General features: G+C 44.1%; 1 protein-coding gene across 1 annotated transcript; it reads right to left on the bottom strand.

Moving 5' to 3' along the window:
- Positions 1-689: 689 nt before the first annotated feature.
- On the bottom strand, positions 690-25545 carry TRPC4AP (transient receptor potential cation channel subfamily C member 4 associated protein). The gene is made up of 18 exons (XM_018085678.3): positions 25372-25545; positions 25013-25129; positions 22416-22473; positions 21198-21253; positions 19524-19652; positions 18220-18421; positions 16285-16473; positions 15159-15301; positions 10839-10970; positions 10140-10198; positions 8043-8144; positions 6551-6634; positions 6153-6243; positions 5688-5828; positions 4380-4488; positions 4066-4178; positions 3641-3847; positions 690-2401 (listed from the first exon to the last, which is right to left on the bottom strand). Exons 1-18 carry the CDS (start codon positions 25543-25545, stop codon positions 2264-2266), a joined length of 2244 nt encoding a protein of 747 aa, XP_017941167.3. The 3' UTR covers positions 690-2263.
- Between the last annotated feature and the right edge of the window lie 1704 nt (positions 25546-27249).

The raw sequence follows: 27249 nt of genomic DNA, 5'->3' as shown, positions 1-27249 counted from the left end.
CTCCGCTCATTTCTTGAAAATAGATTTCTTTAATAGTTTCCATTTAATATGTTTATTTGCAGTTAGTAAATTGGCATTAATCAGGGCAGCACGAACCTCAGCAAACCATGGGGACAGTGCAGACTTCCCGAGGTATTTGTTAAATGACAGGGGTCCTACTTCCTCCCTGTCCCAGCTCCCAACCTGCTGCCACCTCTGTGGGGCCAGTGGGCTCTCCCAGCACCACCTGCCCCTGCTCTCCATAAATAACACACAAGGATGAAGGACAGAGGGGGTCTGGTCCCTCTCAAAATGAGATTCTTGAAGCATCTGGCACAGACAGACGAGCCCCCAGGAATGTAGCCCCAGTTAGGATGTGTCTGTGACCCTCTGCACTGGGGCAGAGCCTCTCCCTGGAGCCCAGCTCCATCCTTGGAGGAGCTGCCATGGGTTTCTCCCCTCTGCCTTTCTCTGCCCCTCCTGCCTCAGCCCCAAAGCAAAAGCCAAGACACCTCAAACAGGTGAGGACCCAAACATGCCTGTGCTCCCAGGCCTGGGAGCAGGTGGGGTGGTGTGGGCTCAGCTCAGCCTCCCAGGGGCTGCTCAGCCCCAAACGGACCTTAAAACACAGAGAGGGGGGTGAGACTGGGCAGGGTCAGAGCAGCAGCCAGTGGATGCACCAATCAACTACAGTATGGAAAAGGCATCCCTTAACTTAAAAGCCTTTTAATTTGAAGCATTTATTTGAAGTGTACATCTATTACAGTTAAGAAGAAGCAAAGATACACCAAAAACACAAATACCCAAGAACAAAAAAGTACAAATGAGAAAGAGACAGGTCCTGCCCTCGGGACTGGAGCCTTGTTCACTCCTCCACCCCCAGCACTGGGAGCCTCAGTGGGACTCATTCTGCTGGAAATGACAAGACACAAAATGCTGCCGGCTCTGGGACACCCTCAGCCCTCTGGAGCCTGGACAGAGCTGAAGTCAAGTCATCTCATAAAATAAATTAGAAAATGTAAAAAAAAAAAAAAAAAAAATCCAGATGCATGTTTCAAAACTGGTTTCTTTTAGCTGGAACTGCAAGACACTTTTTTGACTTAAATGTAGTGGCTGCATCTCATTCCTGGAAATCTGACTATCTTGGATAACACAGTGTTGGTGAGCAGGCAGGGCAAGTGCAGGTTTGGCAATGAGAACTGCCAAAACCCAATTCCCCCCTTCCCAACATCTCCTACAAAGTTACTTTCAGGAACAGGAGTGTTTATTCCCAGCATTTAACACATTCTGATTAAAACAGATGCAGGAAATACGGACATCTCCAGTAAATATTGCACTTCAAGATTAATGTGTGTGTTGATATTAAGGACTGAAAGCAAGAGACTGACATAAGACTTCCAGGCATAGCAGGTTAACATCAAGAGCAATGGTCCTGAAAAGGATTTTAAAACCAGATTAGTTACCCAAGAGAAGGGACAAGCCGCAAGTTTAAAAAATTAGTACATTTTAATGCTAGTGCTCCGTGAAAAAGCCAACCCCTGTTGCAATTCCACCACTGCTCAAATGTCTCTGTTCTCTGCAGCTTTGTAAAACACCTCCAGGTGGAAAGGATCTGCAGGAAAGACAGCAGGAGCAGAGGTTCTCTCCTAATGCACAGATTTAGTACCAAATGATCCAAAAGGAGATGGTGAAGAGGTGACTGGAGCTCTCAGGAATTAAAAGCACACACACACACTCATACACTCATGCTCTACCCAACCCTAAACCCCTGATTCCAAACCCCAGCAGAAGGGTTACACCTGAAGGGGGTCCCCGTGGGGGCTCTGCACGTGGCTGGTGTTGGGGTCCTGGTCAGACTGGCTCCTTGGACCTCACATTTGGAGGGCAATTGCTGTGCTTTTGATTTGCCATGAGAGAGCCACAACTCAACTGGCACATACAGAGTATCCTCACTGTCAGCAAAACCATCTCTGACCAACCCCGCTGGGCCGGGAGAGAGAGAGAGAGAGAGGAAAAAAAATAACAGAGGCTGGTATTTGCAGGTGGTTATTTTTATCCCAGAACAACTGGAAGATACATCCCTGAATGTGTTGCCCAGAGAGCTGCCCAAAGTCTCATCGGTCAGAGATCAGAGCTGGGGACCGGGAGGGGCCGGGGTTTGACAGTGCTCCTCACACTCACACACACACACACACTCACACACACACTACACAGCGTATCCCTGAAAATCCACGGGCTGCAAGGGACCCTCCAAGTGCTGTCCATCGGGAGCTGGAGCCCAGGGTTACTCCTCCACAAAGTCTCTGTCAATGTCCATGTACGCCTCGTCGATGTAGCTCACTATGGCACAGGGGGACGTCCGGTCCGGACTGAGCAGTATAGATACAGTCTCTTTCCAGTAGGTAAAACTAATACAGGAGCTCTGTGGGGAGAGAGGAAAGGGTGGTTGGGGTGGCCCACAGCACCAATATGCAGCATGAGACTCATCCCAAAGGCACTCAGCAGAGAGAACTGGAAACTGCTTCCTTGCTCATCCCGAGCTCTCCCCAGCCCGACCGTGTAACCAACGCTTTGGATTCATCACCCAGCCCTCCCTCCCTGGGGCCTGCAGCAGAAGGGCTGAATGAACCAACACTCCCTCCACAACCAGCCTCCCACTATCCAGTATATACAGAGGTACAAGATACAGACATGTATGCCTCCACACAGGGACTGCCAGCACCTCTCCCTGGGCCACCCACACCACCCCAAACTGTCCCTCTGCTGTCCAGTCTGAGCACACTCTGTGTCCCTGCAGTGCTGCAGGTACTGGCAGTACCTCCCACCCCTGGGAAGACACAAAGGCAACACCCCCTCCCTGCTCACAACCCTCCTGCATCATTCCCTGAAAGCCAAAAGGCCACTCTGGCAGCCCAACACATATGATGTGTTATCCACAGCCTTTACACACTGGACTAGTTATTCCCACCCATCCTCCTCCTCCATCACACTCCTCCTGTCTGGGAACTCCTTATTTTCTCTACTTCCAAAGCCCTAATGCTGCTCCACCTCAGGTACCTCATCCATAGGAGCTTTCTGAACTGAAGGGAGTTTTTCCTTGAACTCATTAAAAATCTGTTAAAGCTGCCACCCAATCACTAAAAAGTCAATGAAGAAACCTGTACAACCTCACTTCACCTTCCCTATACAAGGGAGTTGCCTTCTCATCACAGGTCATTTCTACCCCAGTGCCCAACACAGACCAGCTCTGGGGCAGAAGCCTGCAGGCTGCTCTCCACAGGGCAGCTCCTTGTCTTCCAGCAGCTGCACCAGATAATTTCCTGCACTGTTTGCCACTCCAGGAAGAGGGAACAGCCTGGTTAAGGTGCTGACTAGTCTGGGAGCTGCATTTTGTCCTGCCAGCCCTGCCTCTCACCCCACTCAGCACTGGCAAGTCTGTGTGCCAGAGCCAAGACCTCAGGTTTTGTTTGCAGGGAAACCCAGCAGCTGCCTTGTGGCATCCTGACTGTGTGAGATGGTGTTAAAAACACTGCAGGAGTTACACTGCGGGCAGAACTTCCCCCCTTCTTTCCCTTCACAACCTCCCACTTCCCATTCCCGTGGTGACTGGCAGGCAGGTATTGCTGTGGTCGATCCCTGCTGTGGTCAGAGGGTCACATACATTTTCTAAGCAGGTGCTGTCTTTATCCTTGTTGAGGTAATGCTGCTGCCAGAATCGCAGGAGGCTGTGGAAGTTGTTCAGGATGAATCCAGGGTACTTTTCCGTGTATTCCATCTGTTGCAAGGTGCGCAGGTAAAAGGGGAGCTTTTCTTTCCTTCGGGCCAGCATTAGGATAACTAAACTTGTGTTCAAACAACTGACGTTTTCCTGAGGGTAAAAATGACACAGCAAACAAAAAAATATCAAGATGCTGGTTGTAAACATGTCCTTACAAAATATGCTTGTGGAAAGCAGGCACAGGAGGTGCTCCTGCACACAGCAAGGAGGAAGGGCCATGGATTTCCAAAAGAGGCTCCTCCCTGCTCCCAGCTCTGCTCATCACTCCAGTACCAGCAAGGTAACTGAAGTTACTGTCAGCTCTTTACCTGTGTGAGTGTCTGTACATGGATAATATTGATGAGACGGAAAAGGAAGGACATTCTCATGGACATCTGGGACATGTAGGACAGGAGGCGGCACTCGGACAGGACCTCTGCCACTGCAGTGAGAGAGACACAGTCAGCAGGTGCTGCAGGGTCAGACACGCTGGTCCAAGCACCAGGGCAGCAGGAACTGGTGCTCAGACTGCAGAAACAAACTTTCAGGGTGGCATTTCCCTCTGCCTGCACCCCAAATTTTCAAAAGCCCAGATTTAAGGTATTCCCACCAAACAGAGCCCACCCCACTCCTCACTGTTCACCTTTAGCATCAGACTGGTTCTCAAACCGGTCCAGGGACAGGGTGATGCAGCGAACCAGCATGTTTGAGTCAACCAAGGAACTGTTGATCTGGTTTAAAAATATCTGGAACTGAAGAGAAACCCTTTTTAGTGTCAAATTAAAGTAATTAAATATATAAATACTCAGGGCCGTGACCTTTTTGTCATCTCTAACAAAATATATCTGCCTCATCCAGCCCAACACTGGCACTGAGGGCTGACCAAAGGATCCCTACACCAAGTGCCTTTAAATCACTGTGGAACAGAAAAATGCCAGAGTCCTGGCATTCCTAAAATATTTTGTGAAGTCCCACTCCAACGAGAGCAAGATTTCATACACTCTTTGTTTTGAAAGAGGGAGACTGGACAGCATTGGCTGCTGGCCTCTAATTCCTCCAGCTCCATGTTTTCCTACACTTACTTTATACAGGCAGTCCTAGGGAGGAATAATACAATGAGGGAGTCACACAGAATGAGAACTAAATTCAGTTATAGATCAATAAATAGGAAGCACATATGAAGTCTAAAGACATTCTCTAGAACGTAGGAGTTCATTTATTAGAGAAAAAAACAAAATTAAATACAACTTTCTTTTAAAATACATTTATACTTCCACTCTCCAAGGTCTGCCAGACCTAAGAGCAATGAGGGAAAAATCACAGTAACAGAAGCAAGAGTATGAGGCCATTCAGAACCTACCCAACAACTGATGTTATATGTACAAAGTGCACAAGAGCATGAAACCACTTTGCACAGAGCTGCCATCCTTGATTTACATGTGCAACTCAGTTTTATAGGTAATTACATCAGCCACGACTTCTGAAAATGGCTGTGAGTTCAAATAACATCAAAGATAAGACATCTTTTTGCAGCATCAAATATTAATGTTTGAATCCACGTCCATAAGAACTGCAAGCTCCAGTAAAAGACTTTTTGGAGCTGTCCCAATGTCCAGAACTATCAGTTTAACTCAAAACTCAGAGGCTTCCCAGGAAGTGCTCTGCCATCCTTGAGCCCTGACCTTAGACCTGCCTGATCATGTAACAGGGCAGTGTTTTCTGAACAGCTCAGCACTTGCTGACTCAGGACAGCAGGAGCACTGCTGAGAACTGAGTGTCTGCAGCAACTCACCTGCCTGTGCAGAGACTTTGGCAGCTCACCCCTTTAATGTTTATTGTGCCCCAAGCTCACCAATCACACCAAAACCAAATGAATCTGAGTTTTAGTGCTACCTCTGGCTATAAAAGTTTGTAATTTGACCCTCGGGGGACAGCTTTTGCAAATATTTACCTTCTCATCTGTGTTGATGTACTTGTTGAACCTCTTGAACGCATCAATATTGAATTTCATCAGTTCTCCCAGAAGGTCAAAGTAACTCTGGAGCACATCCCGTGATTTGCACTCGCTGTCAACAATGCAGTACAGAATATGCTGGTGGGGGAGGAAAACATGTTATTGCCACAGCTCAGGCCAAGCCAGCAGCACAACACAGATCTGGTTTAACCACTATTTAGAGCATTCATCTGCAGGATCAGTTCTTGGATGACTGAACTAAAGACAACAATTCAGATGAGCCTCCTGTTAAAATAACTTCCCACTGATGCAGGTTATACAACTGGCCACCACAAGTACAATTCACAGATGCTTTCCAAAAGTATTCCCAGAGAATGTTTAACATTTTTACCCACTTTTGAATTCACTGCAGATAAATCCCTCTTGATTGCTATGGAGGATGCTTGACATAGAGTTCCTTACCTCCAGGAGTCCTCTCTTGAGCAGGAACATCTGGTCTGCATAGGAGGTGGTGCCTCGAAGGAAACTTTCAACTGCCCTTGCCTGCCAAAACCTGAGAAATAGAAGAAATGAGGTGTTGATTTTGGAGCAAGGGCAGTACTGTATTACATCTGTAATTTCAACCCAGTTTCCTGATCTGTCCCATGACAATGGAGTCAGACCTGTCCCTGGCCATGTTGGTAGGAGTGCAGGGCAAGCTCTGGTGTTCTCCCTCACCTGCACTGCCACCACAGCACAGCAAAGCCAGGCCTTTCCCCACATTATGATTCTCAAGCATTCCCAGCTGAAATAAACTGTATGAAACCAAAGCTACATCCCAGGGATCTCAAACAGCACGTCAGAGTGCAGAGTGAACCCACCTGAAGGAGGACTCAGCTGGTTCCTTCTTCATGACCTGAAGCAGTCTGGTCAACAAACCTCTCTTCCCATCACAGACAAGGCTCCTGGAGCAGGTGAAGGAATGACAGCATGAGTGGGAGGGCTGGCAAATGCTGTACCCTACAAAATACTGAATCCAGTCTCTGCTCCAGAGCTTTTGGTGATCAAAATCTCAGTATTAAGTATATGGTACAACTATTGTGCCAGTTCTACCAGCAGAAGGGTTCCCCTCACTGCCTTTGGTAAATGTCTGCAACACCTGCAACATGACTTCCTAAAGAAGTCCTAAACAGAAGTCCTGACTTCCTAAAATAATCCTAAAGAAAAATTATTCATTTTCTCTCAAATCATTAATATTTCAGAAATACTAATTCACATCTTGCAGAAATAAAAATACTAGGAAAAAAACTCCCACATTTGATCTTAGGAATGAAAAACACACACCTTGCTCAAGAAGGAAGCTCTAAATCCCACTTAGGAGGCAGAGCAGAGTATGGAAACCTGGATGCTACATGAGATAACCTTGTTCTGTGTGGTGTAGTAAAAGTATAGAGACTACAACTGCAACACTAATTGTATTAAACATCTTCAGTGGAGTTTCCACCTTGTGCAGAAGCAATGCCTTGACCTCACATTTCAAGAGAAGCAACATGGAAACTAAATGCTGAAGCTGTAAAAACCCTCAAGTTCTTCCCAATTAGACACAGTATTATGATAATAATTATAATCTGGAAATCCTCTTAGAGGATTCCCTTTTGGAGCGAGGTAAATCTGCTCTGTGCAGCCCAAGTCCCTGCTAAAACTCTGGGAATATTCTGACAACTCAATTCTGCAAACTGTGTTCCACCTGGTGAGGTCTGTGCACCAGAATTGTGTGTTAAAGAGCTTATTGAATCAAAACAGTCAATCTAACAGATACTCCAATGTAACACCAGAGATTCTGTAAGTGGTTTAACGTGTTAATCTAATTTAGCTTATTCTGTTTATTAGCTGCTCTTAAAATACTCTGAGCAGACACCTGGATCTGTTCAAACAGCCTGGAAATGGACATTATGTGTGCACAGACTGCTCCTGAATCTCAAACCTCAGATTTATTAGCAGGAGCAATTAATGGATTAGAGGGATCAGGGTTTACTTTCCAGGTCTGTCTGCAATGCCTACTGTACAAGGCCAGACAAACAGTCAGAACTAGAATAACATAATAAAATCTGGGCCATGAACCTCCCCCATTTTGGGCTTTCCTTAAGGTTGCTTTTGTTTTTAAAACACTTTACTCTGAGCATGAGCACACTTTAGATTTGCTAATAGCCATCAATACCACACAAACCTGGACACTTCCTGCTGAAATGCATCACTGAAATTAAATGTGTGGTGGACAGATGGACCTCAAACAGAACAGAAGACATCAAACCTCCAACAGAGATGCTTAAAAACCTCCTAAATTGCTGCCCAAAGCCCTCTACTCCCTCTCACCTGTCAGTGTTGACAACTGCATCAACTTCAGGGATGTTGGCTTTGTGGGAGATTGCACTCAGCTCATTCAGTTCCTGGCTGTTTAGGAGGAGATACTTGTTCCTAAAGCAAGACAGCGGGGGGAGAAAACCAGGATGAATTCCAGAGGCAAACATGCAATTCCATGAGAAGTAAAGCCACAGGGCTGCAGGGCTGGGTAATCCTCTCTCACCTGGCTGCTCTTCACAGCATTCCCACCCCGCTCCCTCCCCCAGGCCAGACAGCTGCTGTTTGGTGAACCTGCTCCAAAATTCACCAAATTCCAGCTTTAGCACTGACCAGCTTTAAGATGATGGTTCTCTGCTGACTTTGTTCAAAATCTTATGGTTTGTAATTATTTTCTTCTTGTTTTTTTAAAATCTCAGCAACGTTCTGCTGAATTTCAGAAGACTTAAATAGCAAATTTTTCACACCTTCCCACAGTTTTTCTCTGCTTTATCATACTGCTCTTTATCAGTAATCAGTCTCAGAAAGCAGAAGCTGCAAAAAAGTACTCAATCATCCTTGTACTTTACTGCTCTCAGCAAACTTCACTCTGGCAATATTTAAAAACATCATGAAATGTAGAGATCAGAACAGTAATGGATATAAACCTCAGGAATTTGAAGGAAATTCTTTATCAAATACTGAATTTTGCATAGCAATAATGGATTATTTCATCTGTAAAGTAAATTAAATGCAGAACAAGGCTGACAAGAGTAGAAATTAGTCCAGGGGCTCCCTTTGCCACACTCCCTGCCCAATGCCATCATCTTCCTACTTCAAAGTGCTCAGAATCACACTGCACAGATTTATTTTCAGGAAACCTCAGGGAGCACAGGATGAGTGAGCAAAAAGAAATTACTCATCAAACCAGCAACTACATGGAAGAAAAATTATTAGACCCAAGGGGACTGAGTGTCTCCTTGTTTCAAACACCATCAGCCAGATTAGTGCCCACTGAGGTTCTCATGTAAAGCTTCCTTTGATGTGGATTAACAGGTTTCTGCAAGGAGAACACAGCCCTTCTCTCCCTGCAACAAACAGTTCTGCAAGTCTGGTTTAGACACAATTTTACTGAAATTAATATTAGTGCACAAGTACTTGCTCTCATCTTGTCCTCAGCTAATCTGTGATTTCATAGAAAGTTGGTGTCATTATTTGTTTAAAACCCTTAACCAGATTCCACACATTCCACCTGCTCTGAGGTTACAGCTGGGAGCTGTTTCCTGTTTGAACAAGCCTGAGATCTTTGTAGCAGCCACTTAAGTAGGAACATCATCTGAAGAGATTTTATTGGAAAACCTGGAGTGATTCCTGGGCAAACGATGTCTTGCCTGGAGGATTTACAATACATCAGCCTTCCCCTTATGCCTGTCCAGCAGCTTCCCATTCTCAAAGCTAAAACTCCACAATCAAAAAGGCTGATACTTCCAATATATCCAATAGCATTAGATGAAACCTGCACAAAAATGTCATCCTGGCTGTGGATATGACCAGCACCTCAAGTACAACATGCCTCAAACACAGAGGTTTGTAAGCAGTGGACACCATCTCACAGGACTGAATCAGAGCAACAGGACACTGATGGAAGGAAAGATGCAATTCCACAAGTCAGAATAGAGCAAGAATTACATCTGTACCAGCAGCACAGTGTTAAAAAAACCCCAAGCAAACCCCTCAAACTCCAGCAGCCTCAAGTTTCTTAAGGATGCCTTTGGAAGGCAGACAGAAGCTTCCTCCCTATTCCCACTGGCTCACTACCAGCTCCTGGGGAGAAGGCAGATAAACAACACCATGAAAGCTGCCTCCTTATTTCCTCAGCCAGAAAGTGTTAACTCATCACAGACACGTTCCAGCACATTTCAACATGAAGCAAAATGGGCTGGTTTCAAGTATCAACAGGCATATTAAGACATGCCCACTGGAGAGCAGAGCCTTAGGCTGCTCACAGCAGGAGTGAAAAGCACCTGAAATCTGAATTAAGGACAGGACAACATTCCCTTCACGTGGAGCCTGCCCTGTGCTCAGGACACCTGGAATTGCAACCAGGCAAACACCACAACTTCTCATACTCACTCATGGTGATCACTGAAGCTCTGAAGAAGCCTCAAGAACTGTATCTTTAAAGTAATGTCCTAAAAAGAGACAAGAAAAGTAAAAAAGAAAAAATTGCTTTAGGGTTTCTGGATATCATTAGTTACCAAGCTGAATAAAAAAACCTTTCCAAATCAAAGCGCTCAGGTCGGCAGAGCAAGTGACTTGCATAAAGGGGAAGGCTGCACTTTGCAGGCTTCCCAAAATAGAACAGAAGTGGAGACTGCTCCAAGCCTATAAAATTACTAATTTCTTCTCACTGCAAAGGCAGAAAAGCTCATCACTGTATTGATCAATTCAGAATATCTAGGTTTGGAAGGAAAAAAATAAGTAAAAGAATCCAATAAAAAACTCCCTAAACCTGACTGTGACCCAATTTGTATTCTGTGCCCTTCCTAGTTATCATTTCCTTCAGTTTTGGTTATCTTCTGCCTCTGGCTTCCAGGGTCCACCAATTTACCCCCTTTCCCAGTTCCCAAACTAGGAGAGAGGAGAGGCTAAACTGTCCCTGTTAAATTGATGGCACAAGCCAAAGTCTTCAGTGAAAACAATAATTGCCAAGAAACCGAATGCTGCCACATCTCAAGCTGTGGATTAGACAAGCACCCAGTTCCTCAGCACAACTCCTGAGGACTGTATGACAGGATAACAACCCAACACAGAATTTTAGCAGTTACTCACCGGGCTGCAATCACAATTTTGGTTGTGTCCATGCAGAACCAGGGCTGATGCTGAATGCTTTCTCCAGATCAGTTTGTCAAACAAGTTATTGAGGCCAGGAATGAGCCTGAACTCTGCAATCATTTTATGAACCTGGGAAAAAAAAGAGAGGTACAAAGTCATTTGCTGCATCCTCAAACATGGATATAACGTGGTCTGGAAACAGATGGGCACAACTCTGTCATTCTCTGCCAACAGAAGGAGAATTCTTGTATCAAACAGCAAGTGTGCGAGTTAACACTCACACTCACCATGGTGTATTGTTACAGTAGCTTCCATTTGGTGAACAAGGAGAGAATACAGACATTTTTGGAGCTGTTTGCCAGTGCTTGTTAACCAGTGTTCCTCTGGAAGCAGCTTTGGGCAGGGGGAGATCACTCACAGCACACTGAAAATGCATCTGTACCTAACAATGATGTATTACACAGCTGAGCTGTCAACGTGCTGTTGCAAGTCACCCACGGAGTGGTGACTTTTCCATTTCCACTCTTTTCCATTTCCACTCACACAGCTGAAGGTCAGGAAGGCCTCTGAAGGCAACACAAACTATCAATATGGGTGTTGTTCAACTGACCTGGGCAGGAGCTCTGAGCAAAGCTGGATCCAGCAGTAACACAACCACACTGCACTGCTCCTTCAGGTTAAGGAGAAGTTGAATTCTTTAGAGAATGATCAGGAGAGAAGAAAATCCTAAAATACTTGGGTTTATGTATCAGTCTGCCTGCCAAGCTGGGACACAGCACATGCAAGCAATTTGGGAGATGAGGGATAAGGGAAATATAAAGTGGGACTCTCATCAACTGTAGGCCTAGGATAAGCAGTATTCCTTGAGATGTGGCTGCAAATGGAAACCACACGACTGGGAAGCCCAACATGCTGCAAAAATTAAGTGCCCAATGCAGTAATGGACATATTCCTTAAAATCAATAAACAAAATCACTTAACAGTAGCCCAGGTTGTCCCCAAGATGCAGCATTATAACCAGCAGCATTTCCAGCAGGTCACTCAAATTTGTTCTATCTACTCAAACACCTGAATGAACACAAAATAGTTAAACCTGATGCTGTTTTACAGGCTTTCATTTTCTCAGTCTTACTTGCATCATAGCTGATGGCCTTTTTGCATTCCTCCTGGCTGTAGCCACCAGCTGCCCCATCTCTGTGGAAATCACATTCCTGCTGCTGGACACCCCAAGTATCACATCCAACTCCTTCCTATCTCACCCATCCTACCTGAGAGATTGCAAAGCTTGGAGTCCTCTAGTGCTCCAGTATTTTAAAATGCTATTGGACACTTTGATCTCGTCACAAGCCTCCAACAAGACCAGCTCTGAGGAATCTCTCCAAACAAAGAGCTCCCTGTATTCTCCCTGTCCCTCCACAGCCAGTGTGGCACAGGCACAACAGGAGGAAGCCAAGTGGGTGAGCTGCCTGCAAGAGCCTCAGCCCTCACCACAGGAAAAGCTCTCCATGTTCCTGGTTTTAACTCCTGAGTCTGCTCCCTCTAAATGACTCATCCCCAATTTCAAATGTGTCTTGTTCACTTTTAGTCTGCTCAGCTCTAAAGCTCTCACCTTACAGGAGCTGCATGACAGTCACTGCCTTTGTATCACACTCTCTCCCAGACCTCAAACTCATTACAACTACCTGGGGATGCCAAGGCAATCCCTGCTCTATATTTACCCTTCAAACTCCTTGGATTTTTTTCCTACTGCTGCCCACCTTCACATGAACTGGCCTAGTGCTTTCTCACCCCTAAAACGTGAGGTTCTGCTGTGTGCAGTGTGGCTCCTTACAACAGGAGCAAGCAAATCACCTGATGGCTTTTCACCCCAACACTGTCTGCAGGACAGCCCAGAAAAATATAAAAGGAGAGTAATTTAGGGTGTGACCACAGTGAGAAGGAAGCAAAGGCACAGGTCTGAGAGAAACACCACTTACCCCCAAGGGTGAGCTCACCCCTGAGGTGGCAGCAGGCAGAGCCAAGTCACTGCTACCACAGTTATCAATTTATGCAAATTAGCCAGCAATCAAGTTCACACCAAGGATTTAGAGTGAACTGGTTGAGTCTGGGAAGCTGCACAATGCCTCAAGCAAACACCAGACCATTTTGTTGCTTGTCGTGGTGGACTGAAGCAGGTTTGTGATGCCCTTTAGAAATTCCATGCAAAATGAATCCAACCTAAAACCAGTAAGTCCTTTGGCTGCTCAGACTGGAATCACAGATCCTGTGCTTTTATTCCCTCGTAGAGAAGGGACACCACCAAGCAGCTGCAATGCTTGCCAGTGAGTGTGCTACTGCAGGCACTGCTGTCCCTCACTCTGGAGCTTTCCATGGTGAACAGCTCAGCTCCAGTTTTCATCTGCCTGGCTCAGGAAGGGAAACTGGATTCACATCTGCCACACAAGTTTTATGCAGATGAAGGAATGAAGGATATATTATGTGTTTCAAAGGCAAAGGATTTCACAAGAAGTATCTGGGAATGAAGTAACTCAAATCTTTCAAGAGTTCAATTCCAGTCCCCCTGTATCAGTCCTGGGGAGGAGGTGAACTGCATGCCAGCTTTATCCTTAGTTTTCCCATCTGCACGGGGGCAGAGAGAGCAGATGAAGGACAAAGAGTTGTTTTCTCAGGAAATTAAAAAATAAATTCAGCTTCAAAGCTGGCTGTTTCAGCAGCATATTTTCTGCCTTGTCATATCTGACAGGAACACACTGGAGCTGACCCAGGGAGGGAAGGAATCCAGCTCCCCGAAGCAGTGGCAGCAGAATGAGTGCAAGCTGCAAGCTGTTTTTGCAGTATCTATAAAACTGCATTCCTGTGGTGAAATCAGGCAGCAATGAATTATCTGGCTTGATACAATGGAAAAAAATAGTCCTCCTAACGGATCCATGTTCTGGTAGTTCCAGTTACATCTGGGCTTTGTTTAAATTTTATTTTATGCCCAACAGAAACAGCATTTCTAAAAGGAATGACAACAGTTGCTTATGGTAGTGATTGTGGTTTCTGCAACAATTGCTAGTCCCCTCTTATAGAGAATTTATTTAATTTTAATGCCAAGTATCCACTTGAATGGTTTGGGTTGGAAGGGACCTTAAAGATCATCCAGTTCCACCCCCTGCCATGGGCAGGGACACCTCCCACTAGACCAGGCTGCTCTAAGTCCCATCCAAGCTGGCCTTGGACACTCCCAGGGATGGGGAGTCCACAACCACTTCTGTAGGTTCAGAGTGAACAGGTTAGTTATGTTTGGGACTGCACTACAACTGCACTTCTATTTTAAATTCAGATCAAGAGATTTAAGAGACTGGCGAGTGTTTGTGACTTTGATGCAGTGGGAGGTCACCAGCAAAGGCCAAAATACTCAAGATAAATGTGCTCGAGCAACTGCCCCCCAACACAGCCACTCTTACCCAATACAATAGCCCCTCAACAACTCACACCAATCTGGCCCTCCCAGTCCCTTCCATTCACACCAATTTGGCCTCCCAGTCTCCAGGGCATGTGAATGTCCCTGCTGTCCTGAGCTGCTCTGCTGAGCTGAGCAGACTGACAAAGCTGGAAACCTGTCAAAACTGCACCAAGGACTGCTTTTCTTTTCCCTGCACAACATGCTTTTGACCCATTTAAATCAAACCACAGCCAGGCTGCAGGGACTGGTTCTCCATAAGCCTGTGTGAGCCTGGGAATAATTTTTTTTTTTTTCATTTCAGAAGGAGGAAAGGCAAAAGGAACAGATGAGTGGGGTTACCAGGCAGTGATCAGTGCAGACAGCACTGAAGTGCATTCTCTCAGCTCAGAGTTTAAAATTTGCTCACACTCAGCCAAGACATGGGAATCTGCTGCAAAAATCACCCACTCACACCACGCCAGAGAGTTTCCAAAAGTGAAAGCAGCCAAGGAAGGGGAAGGTACAAAGGGGCTCCATCCAAACAGGTCACCAGGAGGGGTAAGAAGGTCTGGCTGCAGCTCCTGTAGCATCCAGGTACACCCACACACTTCCTCACACAGAGGGACAGGATCCCCATGCAGGAGACATCCTCCTGCATCCATCCTGCACCAGAGCAGCAGCTCTGGGGGGACTGGACCCCCACCCTTGTGCCCAGCCCTGTTTCCCAGTGGAACACTTCTTGTGTGTCCAGGCATGGCTGCCACGATGGGCTCTGCCCAGCTTTGTGCCTTCAGCTCTGCCCTCCGTGTTTCTGTGCCCACGACCTAATTAATGAGCACTGAGGTTCAAAGGGACATCAGCTGCCTGTGTGACCATGCCCCAGGGCTCACCTGATTCCTCTGCCTCCCCATGAGCAGCACACAGAGAACGTACAACACCTCCAGCTTGTACATGATCTCGTGCATGATCTTCATGGACTGTGGGAGCTGTGTCCGTGTTGAGCTGTTGGCCAACCCACTTTCATCTGAAGACTCTGAACAAGATGGCAAAAATGTGAGCCTGAGGCAGCTTCAACAGCAAGGATTTGTTACAGTTATTACTTTTACACCCAACACTGCAGGTGTAGGACCAGCCCCTCTGCTTGAATCTTCCTCTCAGCTAAAACCAGTGATGTACAGCAAAAAAGCAATTTAAATCACAGAAGAGAAAAAAAAATATAGCTGGAAATTTAGAGATAAGTTTTTAAAAATTGTTTGTCCATCATAAGCTCAATGACCTAAAATAAGTAGGCTCACCTAAATGAATTAATAGACTACTGCACCAGGACATGGCAGAAAAGGTAATGAAAGCAGGGATGAGAGATCAGAAGCATTTACTATTGATATACTTTCACTTCAGACCTCAGGATCAGTATTCTTAGGCCACAGTTAAATAATTTTCATAACCCTATGCAGAATTACCCTGCTAAGGGCAGAAACAGGAGTACTAAGTACTTTGAGTTTTACAAGACATACCCTGCATTTTTGTAATACCAAAGGGTGAAGAAACAAACCACACATGTGCTTCAAAGCATTTTCCTTCAGTTGTATTAACTGGAATAATTATTTTTCTTCAATTACTTACTCCATTTTGCTGAAACTAGATTGCCTTTTTAAAGAAGGGGCAACTTACTTGGTATGAAGCATTTGAAACCAAAGCCATCAGCCAAAGTTTTAGAGGAAAATGCTGGTGAAGTCACTCACCTCAGAAGGGTTGTTTTGCCTCTGCAGGGAGATTAGTGCTGAGGATGTACAGCATTACAGGGTTATCTGGGCATGCAAAGGGCACAGACTGCTGAAGGACATTTCCTACCTATTCTGCTAACTTTAATCAGGAAAAAAAAAATCACTGCTACATGAGAACAAACAGGGAATAAGACCTAACTGCTGATATTTCTGTTTGAAAGGAGAAGCAACAGGTGGCAAACCCTGAAGAAGGTTAAGATGTACAGCAGCTGAAGGAATGCAAGCCAGGTACCTGTACTGCTCTGCTCTGCCTCTTCATTTGCCACTCTCATCAGTGCATCCAGAACCAGTGCATTGTCCAGCCAGGTGTACCACTCCTCCAGCTCCTGCAGGAAGCTGGAAGTACCTGTGGTTTCAGACACTTTCCGTGTTGCCAGTTTGCACAGTCGCTCTATGAAGCCTGGAATATTCAGAAGTGTAGCTGAAAAAAAAAAAAAGAAAAATAACTTTATTCCTATTTAAGATCAACACAGCAGTCATCAAATCCTCCACGCCACAAGGTACCAAAACATCTACATCAGGGATACAGAAGAGTATGGTTAAAAAGATCTGGTCAAAAAGATCCAAAGATGGAAGAAGTCAGTGCAGCCTCCTATTAAGGACTGGAAGAGAGTTTCATATCCCAGGAATAATTCAGTGCTGTTTTCCAGTCCACAGTGACTCAATATCGAGGAACTGATCTGGTTGAAAATTAAGCTGGCAGAAATAAGGCAGCAGCCCTTGGAATGGGCAGCTCCACACCCCCTTTCCTCTGTGTGATGCTCCTCCTTCATTTTCCCTCCCGTGGTGTTTGTCTGGTAGCAAACTGAACTGGCTCACTGGAATAGCTGGGAGGAAAGCCCTCAGCTTTCTAAGTAATGGTTTCCTGAATTAGATCACCAAGGAGCAAAACAGATGGGGAATACACCAGAGCAGCCCCAGGTTTGAGGCTTTTAATGGTGAAACTGCACCTTTAGAAGGAGCAGTGCAAGAGCAGAAGTCACTGCTTTGCAAAATGCTTGGAGAGCTGCATTTTGCCCTCAAGTTTTCACAGAATAACTTAATTACAGGACCTGTTTATTAAAGATACATAGCTAAGGCTTCACTTCACTACACACTTGCAGATGCAAGTGGAAAAAGACAAAGAATTTGGCCATTAACATTATAAGAAAGAGTTTGATCTTTGAAAGGATAAGCTCCCTGATAAAATTTTTAAAGTAGAATATATATTTTATAATCTCAGAATCAGTCTCTAATTGTGCACACAAAAAATGATTAGTTAAACATTTGCTTGGCTAAGTTCAGCTCTGGGGGATCCAAGCTTATTAAGTTCAACTGATTTAAATTAAACTTAGTACCCACACCTACCCACACTTGTCCACTGCTCTTCACAAGAGAATTCTGGCTATCCCAGGGTAGAAAATACACCCCTCCCTTTAAAGTTTCTCAGCTGCTGTATTATGCTACTCACCTCTCACTGGATGCAGTTCTCACATCTGCTTCAGAAGCTCAAATGCTTTTCAGCACAGTAAGAGCTGAAAACAGCAGATTCTACATTTGAGGGTACTTCAATTTAACTTTTCCAATTCCTACTCATCCTTCTAGGCAAGGCTTTTGCACTTGAGAAGCACTCAGCAAAATAAAGAAACCTACACTGTGCCCTCAGTTAAAGCTGAGATGAGACCCACAGATTTCCAAGGCTGCTTTGGTAACAGTGGGCAACATAACTAACATTAAACACAATTTCCTTGTTGACAAAGACAGACATCCTGCTCAACACAGCATCAGATAAAATCAGAAAGGAACTGCTCCAACAGCAACCACACTACACACAGTTTTAGTTCAGAAATCGGTCTTTTAAGGAGGACACAGAATTACCAAGAGTTGCCATGGACATGACTGAGGCATAGAAAGCAAATCCAATTATTTTAAGCCACTCAGTTCATCAGAGAGTGCTGAAATGACAGAAATTAACCCACCTAATTAGCAACACCATATCAACCCAAAAGCTACAAAGTAAAGTTCATTAACAGGAAAGACTGTTTCCTGAGGGATAAAGAAAATAAAGAAAAATGCTCTGCAAGACACAACACTTTCAGTATCCTCCAGAAACATAAGTGACATTGAAAAGGGGAAAACTGAGATTACTATGGAGATTACTGTGATTTGTTCACAGTGTAACAATTACCTTGATTAATCTCAGCTCGAGAAGGACCCAGGTTTTTTTTCTGCTGGGCATTTTTGGCAAGAAGTGTGTGCTTGTCATCACTGCCCGTGTCGAGCTCAGAAATGGTGACAGCCAGGATCCTGCAGAAGTTTGCCAGCTGCTGCTGGTCAAAGCTGGACACAAGGCTGGCCAGGTTGGGAATATCATCCAGCTGGATCATTTCCTGGAGAAGGCAACACCAACTGAGTCACATGTGACGTTCAATAAGTGAACACAGATCCTCCCTGGGGAGCTCTGGGGGTTATTCCAATGTTAGGAAAGGAGAAGCAAGTGAAGAGTCTGAAAGCAGCTGGGATTTACAACTGCTGTACAGATATCTATTTTAAAGACTAGATGTTTGCATAAAATTTGGGGGCCTTTTTTAACTAAAAACCCCACAAACCAATTTAATACATAAATTATGTTTGGGTATTAAAAGTTTCAATTTTGTTTTCCACTTCTGTATTTTCTTTGAAACTCACAGATAAGAATCACCTTTCAGATTACTTTTCAGTTTTTTCATCAAAAGATCTTTTTAATAAAAAGAGGGTGAAAATGGTTGTCAGAAAAACACCATTTTTGTTCAGATAAACTAAGCTTGTTTCCCACTTATTTCAGGAAGTACATCTACCTCAACCTTACTCTAAGTAAAAAAGTATCAAGTTACAGACTCCTGACTCTCTCCACAAAATGTACATAGACACTGTTCATTCAGGGTTTTCCCAGGATTACACCATTAATATTTTATTTGCATCACATCAAAGAACTCAGCTGTAATGATGATGGCAAATAATTAAAAAAACAACCCCAGTCTGTGCAGAAGAAAAGTGTCCTGTTTCCCCAGCCTACAACTTGTTTGAGAGGTGACAAAGCCCAAGGTAAGAGAGAAGGACAGGAGGCCCTTCCAGATGTCATGAAGACAAGTATAATGTGTGAAGTATAATCAGAAGGCAAGGATGAAAAATTAATTTATATGAGGTTCATTTCCTTTATTTGAAACACTGGCTGTACTTTAATGACAGTGAGGTACTCAGATGGTGGGTGCTCACCTCCCATCATCCTCTGAGCTATGGAAAAGCATTGCAAGGATGATTCCACATCAATAGTGTGGCTTCTCTATGAGATGACTGAAGTTAATGATCACTGTGAACAGTCAGGTTTCAAATAAACTACAAGTGGGGCTGGCAGCTTAAGAGGACTATCCTCAGCAACTCTTCAAAGCAACAGCTCTTTCCTCCACTGGCCTGAAAAGCCATACAAATAAAGCAAAGAAACCAGTAACTAACCTTTTTAACTCCCAGGATATCTTCAATGAGCGTTGCAGTTTGTAGGAATGTCTTTTTGTTTGTCATCAGTGTAAACAGGAACAGCACAAAGTCGTTTCTTTCTGCCAGTCGCCTCGTGACTCCTTCCGTCTGCAAAGCAGCACAGACCCGCTCAGAGCCCACCCTGAGAAGCCACATCTCACAGCACATGCAGGACACAGCCCTGCAGATGGTGTGTTACTGACCCAGCTACTCCTGGCACCAGGAAAAGCTGGGTTTATGGCCACCAAAACCAACCCCAGTCCATGTCTGAAGGTAACAGGAGCCTGCAAAACCGACAGGCTCCGTGATGAGAGGCTTCACCTCAGAGTTGTTTACTTGCCTGAATCCAAACTAAACACTGCCTGCCTGGCAGCACTCCAGAGAGGCTTGTCTCTGCTTTCCCATACAAACTGTCACCAGCTCCATGCCCTGATATGCAAATGCAGCCACTCCTCAACCCTCAGCACCGCTCTCAGTTTGAGCCACCCAAATGCAGCACTGGCCTAAATGAACCTGGTGATGAACCCAAAAGTCACACTGAGGCCTGAACTTGAGTTCAGCACTGAATTTAAGACTGGCTTTCATGCTCTAATCATTACAGACAAGTTTCATGCTCTGAGCTCTGCTGAGAGCACAGCCAGGCTTCCCTGGAACTTAAAACTGCATCCTCACTGCCTGCAAAGCTGCCTGCTCTGTGTGACTGGCATATCACCAGTGCTCACAGAACTACACTGGCTTAGACAGTTCCTCAGTATCTACACATTAATATTGCACACACACCATTTCTGTGATCCTGCACACTTCTCATTCAAGAGACAGCAGTAATACCAAAGTGAATTAAAACAGCAGCTACTCTAAAAATTGCAAACTTGCTTCTTTCACAGTTTGCAGAAGTAGCATTACCCGTAGTTAAAAAAATAAATCATCTAAGCCAAGAAGAAAGCATTCCTTCTCTTCCCCCTGCCATGTGTGCAGATCCTCAGCAGAGAGACATGATTGTGTAAGACTCACACTCTGGAGATCAGGCTGATGCCTTCAGAAGAGCTCCAAGCCACCAACCACCTCTCTTCTTTTTAAATTTTTGTTAAACAACGTTCCCTGGCTTATGGCATAATGAAGTGAATGATGAAGTAAACAATCCTGAGGATGTTCCCTGCATGCATAATTGGAGGCCTGTGCTTTTAGTTTCAGAATTTTAATGACAAGGTATTTCCACAGGCCTTTAACCCAGCACCTTCCTTAGTGCTGCTCTGCCATCCACAGAGCTGAACTAAACTGATACCCAGAACACGAAGGAGTTGCAGGATCAAACTTAAAACACTGGGCCAGCACCACTTCTGAACAAGACTAGCTGCAGCTGGGGTTAACAGGGATCTATTTCCAGTTTCAAATTCTAAGATGGAACTCAACAAAGGCTGGCATGGCTTTCCTACTGAAACACAGAGACAGAAAGATCCAAATCAGAGGATTTAAACTTGACTAAGGAACTGTGTAACACACCAAAATACAGGGCAGTCCTGTATTTAACTGAAGGAATTTTCACATAAAGCTTCAGAGTAGGTTTAAAGTACACTTAAGAGTCTGTATATTGTCTTATCAAGTGGCACCTGTAAAAAGAGACCAGCAGAAGACTTTTGCAGCAGTTGTACTTACACACAGACACGTGTTGTACAGTATGCTGAGACAGTCCTTGATGAGGTCATCACTTACTGCAAAGGAGAGAACAGTCAGTCGCCAGCCACAGGCTGCCAAGGGACACCAATGCCAAGGAGTGCCATGGAAAGCCATAAAATGGAGGGGAATTGCAGGCTGCTACCTCAGATCACATGTGCAAATGCCTTGGAGGATAGAAACTGGAAGAAGGACTCAAACTGCCAGGGTTAGATGGGATATTGGGGAGAAATCCTTCCACAGGTTGCCCAGAGAAGCTGTGGCTGCCCCATCCCTGGAAGTGTCCAAGGCCAGGTTGGACGGGGCTTGGAACAACCTGGGCTAGTGGAAGGTGTCCCTGCCCATGGCAGGGGGTGGAACTGGATGATCTTTAAGGTCCCTTCCAGCCCAAACCATTCTATTATTCTATAAGTCTTTACCTGACCTGTTCACATATGAAATTATTTAGTATGGGGAAAAAAAAAATAAGGACAGTTCATGTAGTGTTCTCCACACAGCACCTGGACTTCATAAGAACAGCTTTCCATCTGATTCACTGCACATTTTAATATTTAAAATATGTTTTCAGTACAGCCCTACAACAGCTGCCTGTAGCTCAAGTTCAAGCCACGTCACCTTTGAAGTTCCCTGGCTGACGGGCACAGAGTGCACCAGGACATTCCCTCTCCTCACAAGGGCTCAGGGAACCAGCAGAGTCACAAACAGGGCAAAAGAAAACACTAAAGCAAAGCTGCTCCAGCAGGAAAGCTGTGCTGAAGCCACTGCACCCCCTTGGCAAAGTTCTCCTCACAGCAATGTGGAAGTGAGTCAGGAGAACAGCACACCTTTTATCTCACAATCTCTGTAGCTCCTATTACATAAACAATGTTTTGTGGCTTATTATTAAAAATTGCTCACTGTAGCTGTAGCCACAGTAGCAATAAGTTTCCACTGATTGCAGATTTAGTTCTTTGAGTGAGGGATGTTGTGCTGAGTGTATGAACCCTCTGGAGCCGTGTGACTATCCCAACAGGTGACTATCCCAAATCCCAGCACGAATCAGTACCACGGAGAACAAAGAGACCAATGATTCATTCCTAAATGAATCAACAGGAAATTGCTGGTATGGAAAGAGAATAACAGAAAAACAGAACAATTTCTGTCTGAATAAGAACACAAGGCAAAATTGGAGGGGAAGAGATAAAACATGAATTTACTTACTTTTCTGCTTCTTTTTCTGTGTAATAAGAGTTGGTCTCATGAGAATTTCTACTAAAAGCTGGAACGATAAGATAAAGAATTAAAGGAAGGATCATTTAGATACAAATAACAATTAATATGCCAGTGACAAAGTCAAACCCAGACTTGTCCCTGCTGAAGTCACAGAGGTGAATAATGGAGGCTCTACAATCAACACTCCACTGGTGTCAAAATCACACTGACAGAAAATAGTTGCATTTACCCTGAAGAAACAGTAATGGTTGTACAAAATAATCTCCCACTGGCAAGTTTTAAAGAATTTGAGCCTGCAAAGAATGTGCTTTCACATGCCTCCAGATAAAATCAGGAATGGCTGTCACACATCTCCCAAAATAAGGAATCTTTAGCAATAATCTGCAGAGAAATGCATATTTTGCAAAAGCTTTCCCTAAATCTTTCTGGCCTTCAAACATATTTCAGGTCTAGACATAACAGAATTTAGCTGCTCCAGATTTTAATCTCACTGACAAAAAGCCACTGCTTGTGTACATCACCTTGATCTATACTTTTTATATATTTACAGATGTTGTCTCATTTCTATTTAAGGAATGTAACAATCAGTTTTCCAAGACTTAGGACTCTGTGGTTCTGTTAAATGTAGAACTGATCTTTAGTTGCTCCAGTCTATACCACTGGTTTATCTTAAAACATTTTGAAAAATAAGCAGTTTATTTAAAAATGAGAGTTAACCACTAGAAGCAACTGATAACTCCCCCAAGTACTGCAAAATGCCTTTAGTTTTATAATTGTCAACAGCAATGTAGGCACCACCCAGCTGATCAATAAACCTGCAATTTACTACTTGCTCTCTTTAGTCCCACCTTAACTTTGCCCTTCTTTTAATGAACTACCCACCCAGACACAGAGGAAGCCACCTGGAGGCCACATTTTAAGCACTGACAAACAAATAAATAGGCAGCTTTAAAGAGGAACATACATTTTCCAGCAATATTTGTAACAGTAATTGTAGCATCAATAGAGTAGAGAAAAATGACTGCAGCAGTAATGCAGAGCTCATATTAATGGCTCCTGTTTTAAGGAGGAGAATTCACACTTCAAGGTTTGGGGTTTATGTTTTTTTTATGCTTTAATGTTTGTGTTTTAATGCTGTGTGGCAGAAGGCACAGAAAGGGAATTATGAGATCTTATTTCTTGGAATGGGGTTGCATTCAGGTATAAAATCCACGAGGCTTCATCAGTTCATGTGTTTGCACTCTCAGGTCGTATTTTACATGGATTCATATGAAGGGAGGACAATGTGTTTTTGTTCTTCCTTGATGTAAAAGCTGTCAGAATCCAAAAATATTACAAAGAACATACTATCAACACATTATAGCATAGAGAATACACTGCAAATTTAGGGTCCTTCAGAGTTTCTCCCTGCAAAACAATCAGTACCAGCAGGTCAGACCGATTCCCTTTCAAGCCCTAGAGCAGGATTTTTGAAAAAAAAAAAAAAAAAAAAAACCAAAAAACAACAACACAGCACTGGATTCTATCACTGCCTTTAACCACATTAAACCCACCTGTATCAGCCAAATCTCTGGCCACAGTACCAGGTAGTTACAGCATATCTGATTTTTGCCATCTCCAGCCCAAGAGGAAAAAAAACCACCAAACCCCAACCAGCAAAAAAAAACAACTCACCCCCAACACACACAGATTCTGTGTGTTAAAATCATTCCTACAGGAAATATCACTATTTTCCTTTAGAACCAAGGGAAATTTAGCACATTTTCAGATGAAAAAGTGTTCTAAATTGCTTGGGTAGCTGAAGACTTTTGTCCCCAACCGACAGCACACAGGCAACTAAACCACTGCTCATTTCAAACCAACATAAATACCAGTTTTACTTAAGTAAAGGCATGCTAAGTGTAACAAGAAAGAAGCAGCAAAAACTGCTTAATTAGACAATTAAAAAAAGGGAAAAAAAAGGAAGAGAGTGTCAATTAGTTCATCAGAAAATACAAATCATGCGTTTCTGATGAAAGCCAAGATCCCAGAGTGTAACGTAGAATTAAAACAAATAAACAAAAGGATAAATTGCCAGAATGTCAAGAGAAAACTTACAGTTCTTTAAAAAAAAACTTTTCCACAGATGAAGCAATAAACACAGACAAGGTGGCTAAGAGTGTCCTGGTGTGCTTAAAAAACTGCCACACATCCCTCAGTGGTAAGTGAAATTCTCACTGCTCTGGTTCCAGCTGTAGCATTTCATCTCACAATCAGGAATCATTTGCAACTGTTTTCACTGAGAACTAAAGGTCTCACCTTTTTAAGTTAAAAAGACTGACTGAGTGAAGAAATATCCAGGTTTTCTGGCTATTTATCATACAAGAAAAAGCACATTTTTATGTGACACCTTGAAAAACACACCCCCTTTGTATTTTGATTAACAGAAACAGGCACAACTCCAATGCTTAACATCAAATCAGTGAAGTCATTTTGTAGCTCACATTTAGGAGCTTCAAAGGTCTCAGAGACCTCACTGAAGAGATTTCTCAGGGGTGTGATTATCATGCAGAAATGTTTTGATATTATTGAAAAAACGCACTCACATCGACTCCTCCAAATAAGTCAAACGTGTATGTATTTGGGAAAGTGGACTCTTGAGCAGCTTTTCTATCTTCTGTAACATATGCCATGGCTTCCATTGAAAGAAGGGGAGAAATTTCCTGCATGGAGCAAAAAAAAAAAGGAAAAAAAAAAATCAAGAGATGGTTCCAGAAGAAAACTGCTCATCAGTATAAACACAATTATCTCCCACGATCTGTGTGATCTACTGACTAATCATTACCTGCATTCCCAGCCCATTTTCAGACATATTATCATGCAAACAGCTTCAAAAATTAGTTAGAATTATGATCCCAGCAGGCAAAATCCTGCCTGGCTGTAGGAAGGACAGTGCAGGCAGTACCTTTAGGATGCTTTGGCACTGGGAGAAGTCGCTGTTTGGGTGGCTGTGCTCATACAGCTTCTGCAACAGCAAGGGAATCCCATTCCATTTTGCTTGCTTGTCTCTCTCCTTTAACAAGGCCTCTGTGATCTGCAAGGAAGAAACAACATGATTCCCATGTGTCCAATGCTTCATAAGCAGGAAAATATAACCTTATCACCTCCCTCATGTCAGCAACGGAATATCATGGCAAAACAGCTTGCTGTAGAGAGTACCACTCCAAAATCCAGCACCTCTTTCCATGCAGCAGTTTATCCAGGACTGGGAGCTGCAGAATTTCACAGTATCTGAAGCAGGGCAGGGCTCCAAGCAGATTTTGTCATTTAGAGCACTTTATCTCATCCTGCATTTTTATATTGATCATGTATGTTAAAATGGGAACACATTAGTCTCTAAATAATTCCATTAGCAGCACTCCAATTGACAGGTCAGTGAGGGAGGAACTGGGTGCCCTTGCCACTATCCCAAATTAAACTAGTCTAAGGTGTAGAACACAAAAGATGGAAAGGCTTCATTACTTGAAATGAGTATTACCTCAGCCAAGTCCCTGAAGCCATTCTTGGTCACAGCACTGACCCAAACCACAAAGATTGACAAGCAAGCTCCAGAAGAACATATCAAACATACAGGGGAAATTCCCCTCTGTTATAAATGGAGACTACCACCTAAATCAGTAGAACAGCAACATTGGCTGAGAAAGAGGCTGCAGCCATAAAAAAAAGAACACCTTGGCATTTGCTACTACGCTTGTCCAAACTTTCTTCAGGTTTGTCCTTCTCACCAAAAGATTAAAAAAAAATTTCTCAATAATCACCACTGTATTTTACACCTGAAAAAAGAAATGAAGTAGCAGCACAAGACTAAAATATTCTGCTTTGAATCCACAAAAAATGTTTTGAAGCCTGAACACTTGCAAGTTAACGCCAGCAGAGGAGGAGCTCTTTGGTAAAGTTCACCATCCAGCCAATGCTGACCAAAATTTAACTACCTTCCTTATGATATTTCAGAAGTACCCACACCAACCACCAAACAGGGAATTATTCATGTACAGAAAGGTAAAGCAGACAATAATTACAGCCAGCAGGATTTCAAAGCAACATTTAGAACACAGATTATCCTGACTTGGAAGGGACCCCCAAGGACCATCCAGTCCAGCTCCTGTCCCAGCACAGACACCCCAACATCCCACCCTGTCCCTCAGAGTGTTGTCCAAACCCTCCTGGAGCTCTGGCAGCCTTGGGGCTGTGCCCACTGCCCTGGGGAGCCTGGTCAGTGCCAACCACCCTCTGGGGGAAGAACCTTTTCCTGAGATCCAACCTAACCCTGCCCTGGCACGTGTGTGGATTTGCTCTTACTCCTAGGCCTAAACCTCTAAGCTGCTCTCATTCTGACCCTTCCTGTGGTTAACTGAGCTTCCCTCCCTCCTTCCTTGTTAATAATTAACAGCCAGGAAATCTCACTCATTGTTTCAGCCAAGACATCCTTCTCAGATACACCTCAGTGTGCAATTCCAAAGGGCCACTCAAGTCCTGATTAGACAATTATATGCAAATATACCCCAATTTCTGCTGACAATTTAACCCTTTTCTCTGCTTGTTAAACAGGAAGACCAGAAAACTGATGCAAGCCCTTGAAAACTCAGCTTGGCAATGCAGCTGCAGTGGGTCCTCATCCTTCCAAGCTTCCCAGATACTTAGGGGTCTTTTCCTGATGAAATTCCTAAATTTGCAGGTAACTAAGAACTTCAAGGCTCCTGAAGTATCAGTTCAGGTATGAAGAATCAAGATTTCTTGCTACAAGGGGTGACTGAAGCAGCAAGAGCAGATCTGGAACACAGAG

Source organism: Manacus vitellinus, unplaced genomic scaffold (genome assembly GCF_001715985.3).
Source record: "Manacus vitellinus isolate BGI_N305 unplaced genomic scaffold, ASM171598v3 scaffold_85_pilon, whole genome shotgun sequence".
Lineage (NCBI taxonomy): Eukaryota > Metazoa > Chordata > Aves > Passeriformes > Pipridae > Manacus > Manacus vitellinus.
Note: the sequence above shows the minus strand (reverse complement) of the source record. Positions and strands in the feature narration are given on the sequence as shown.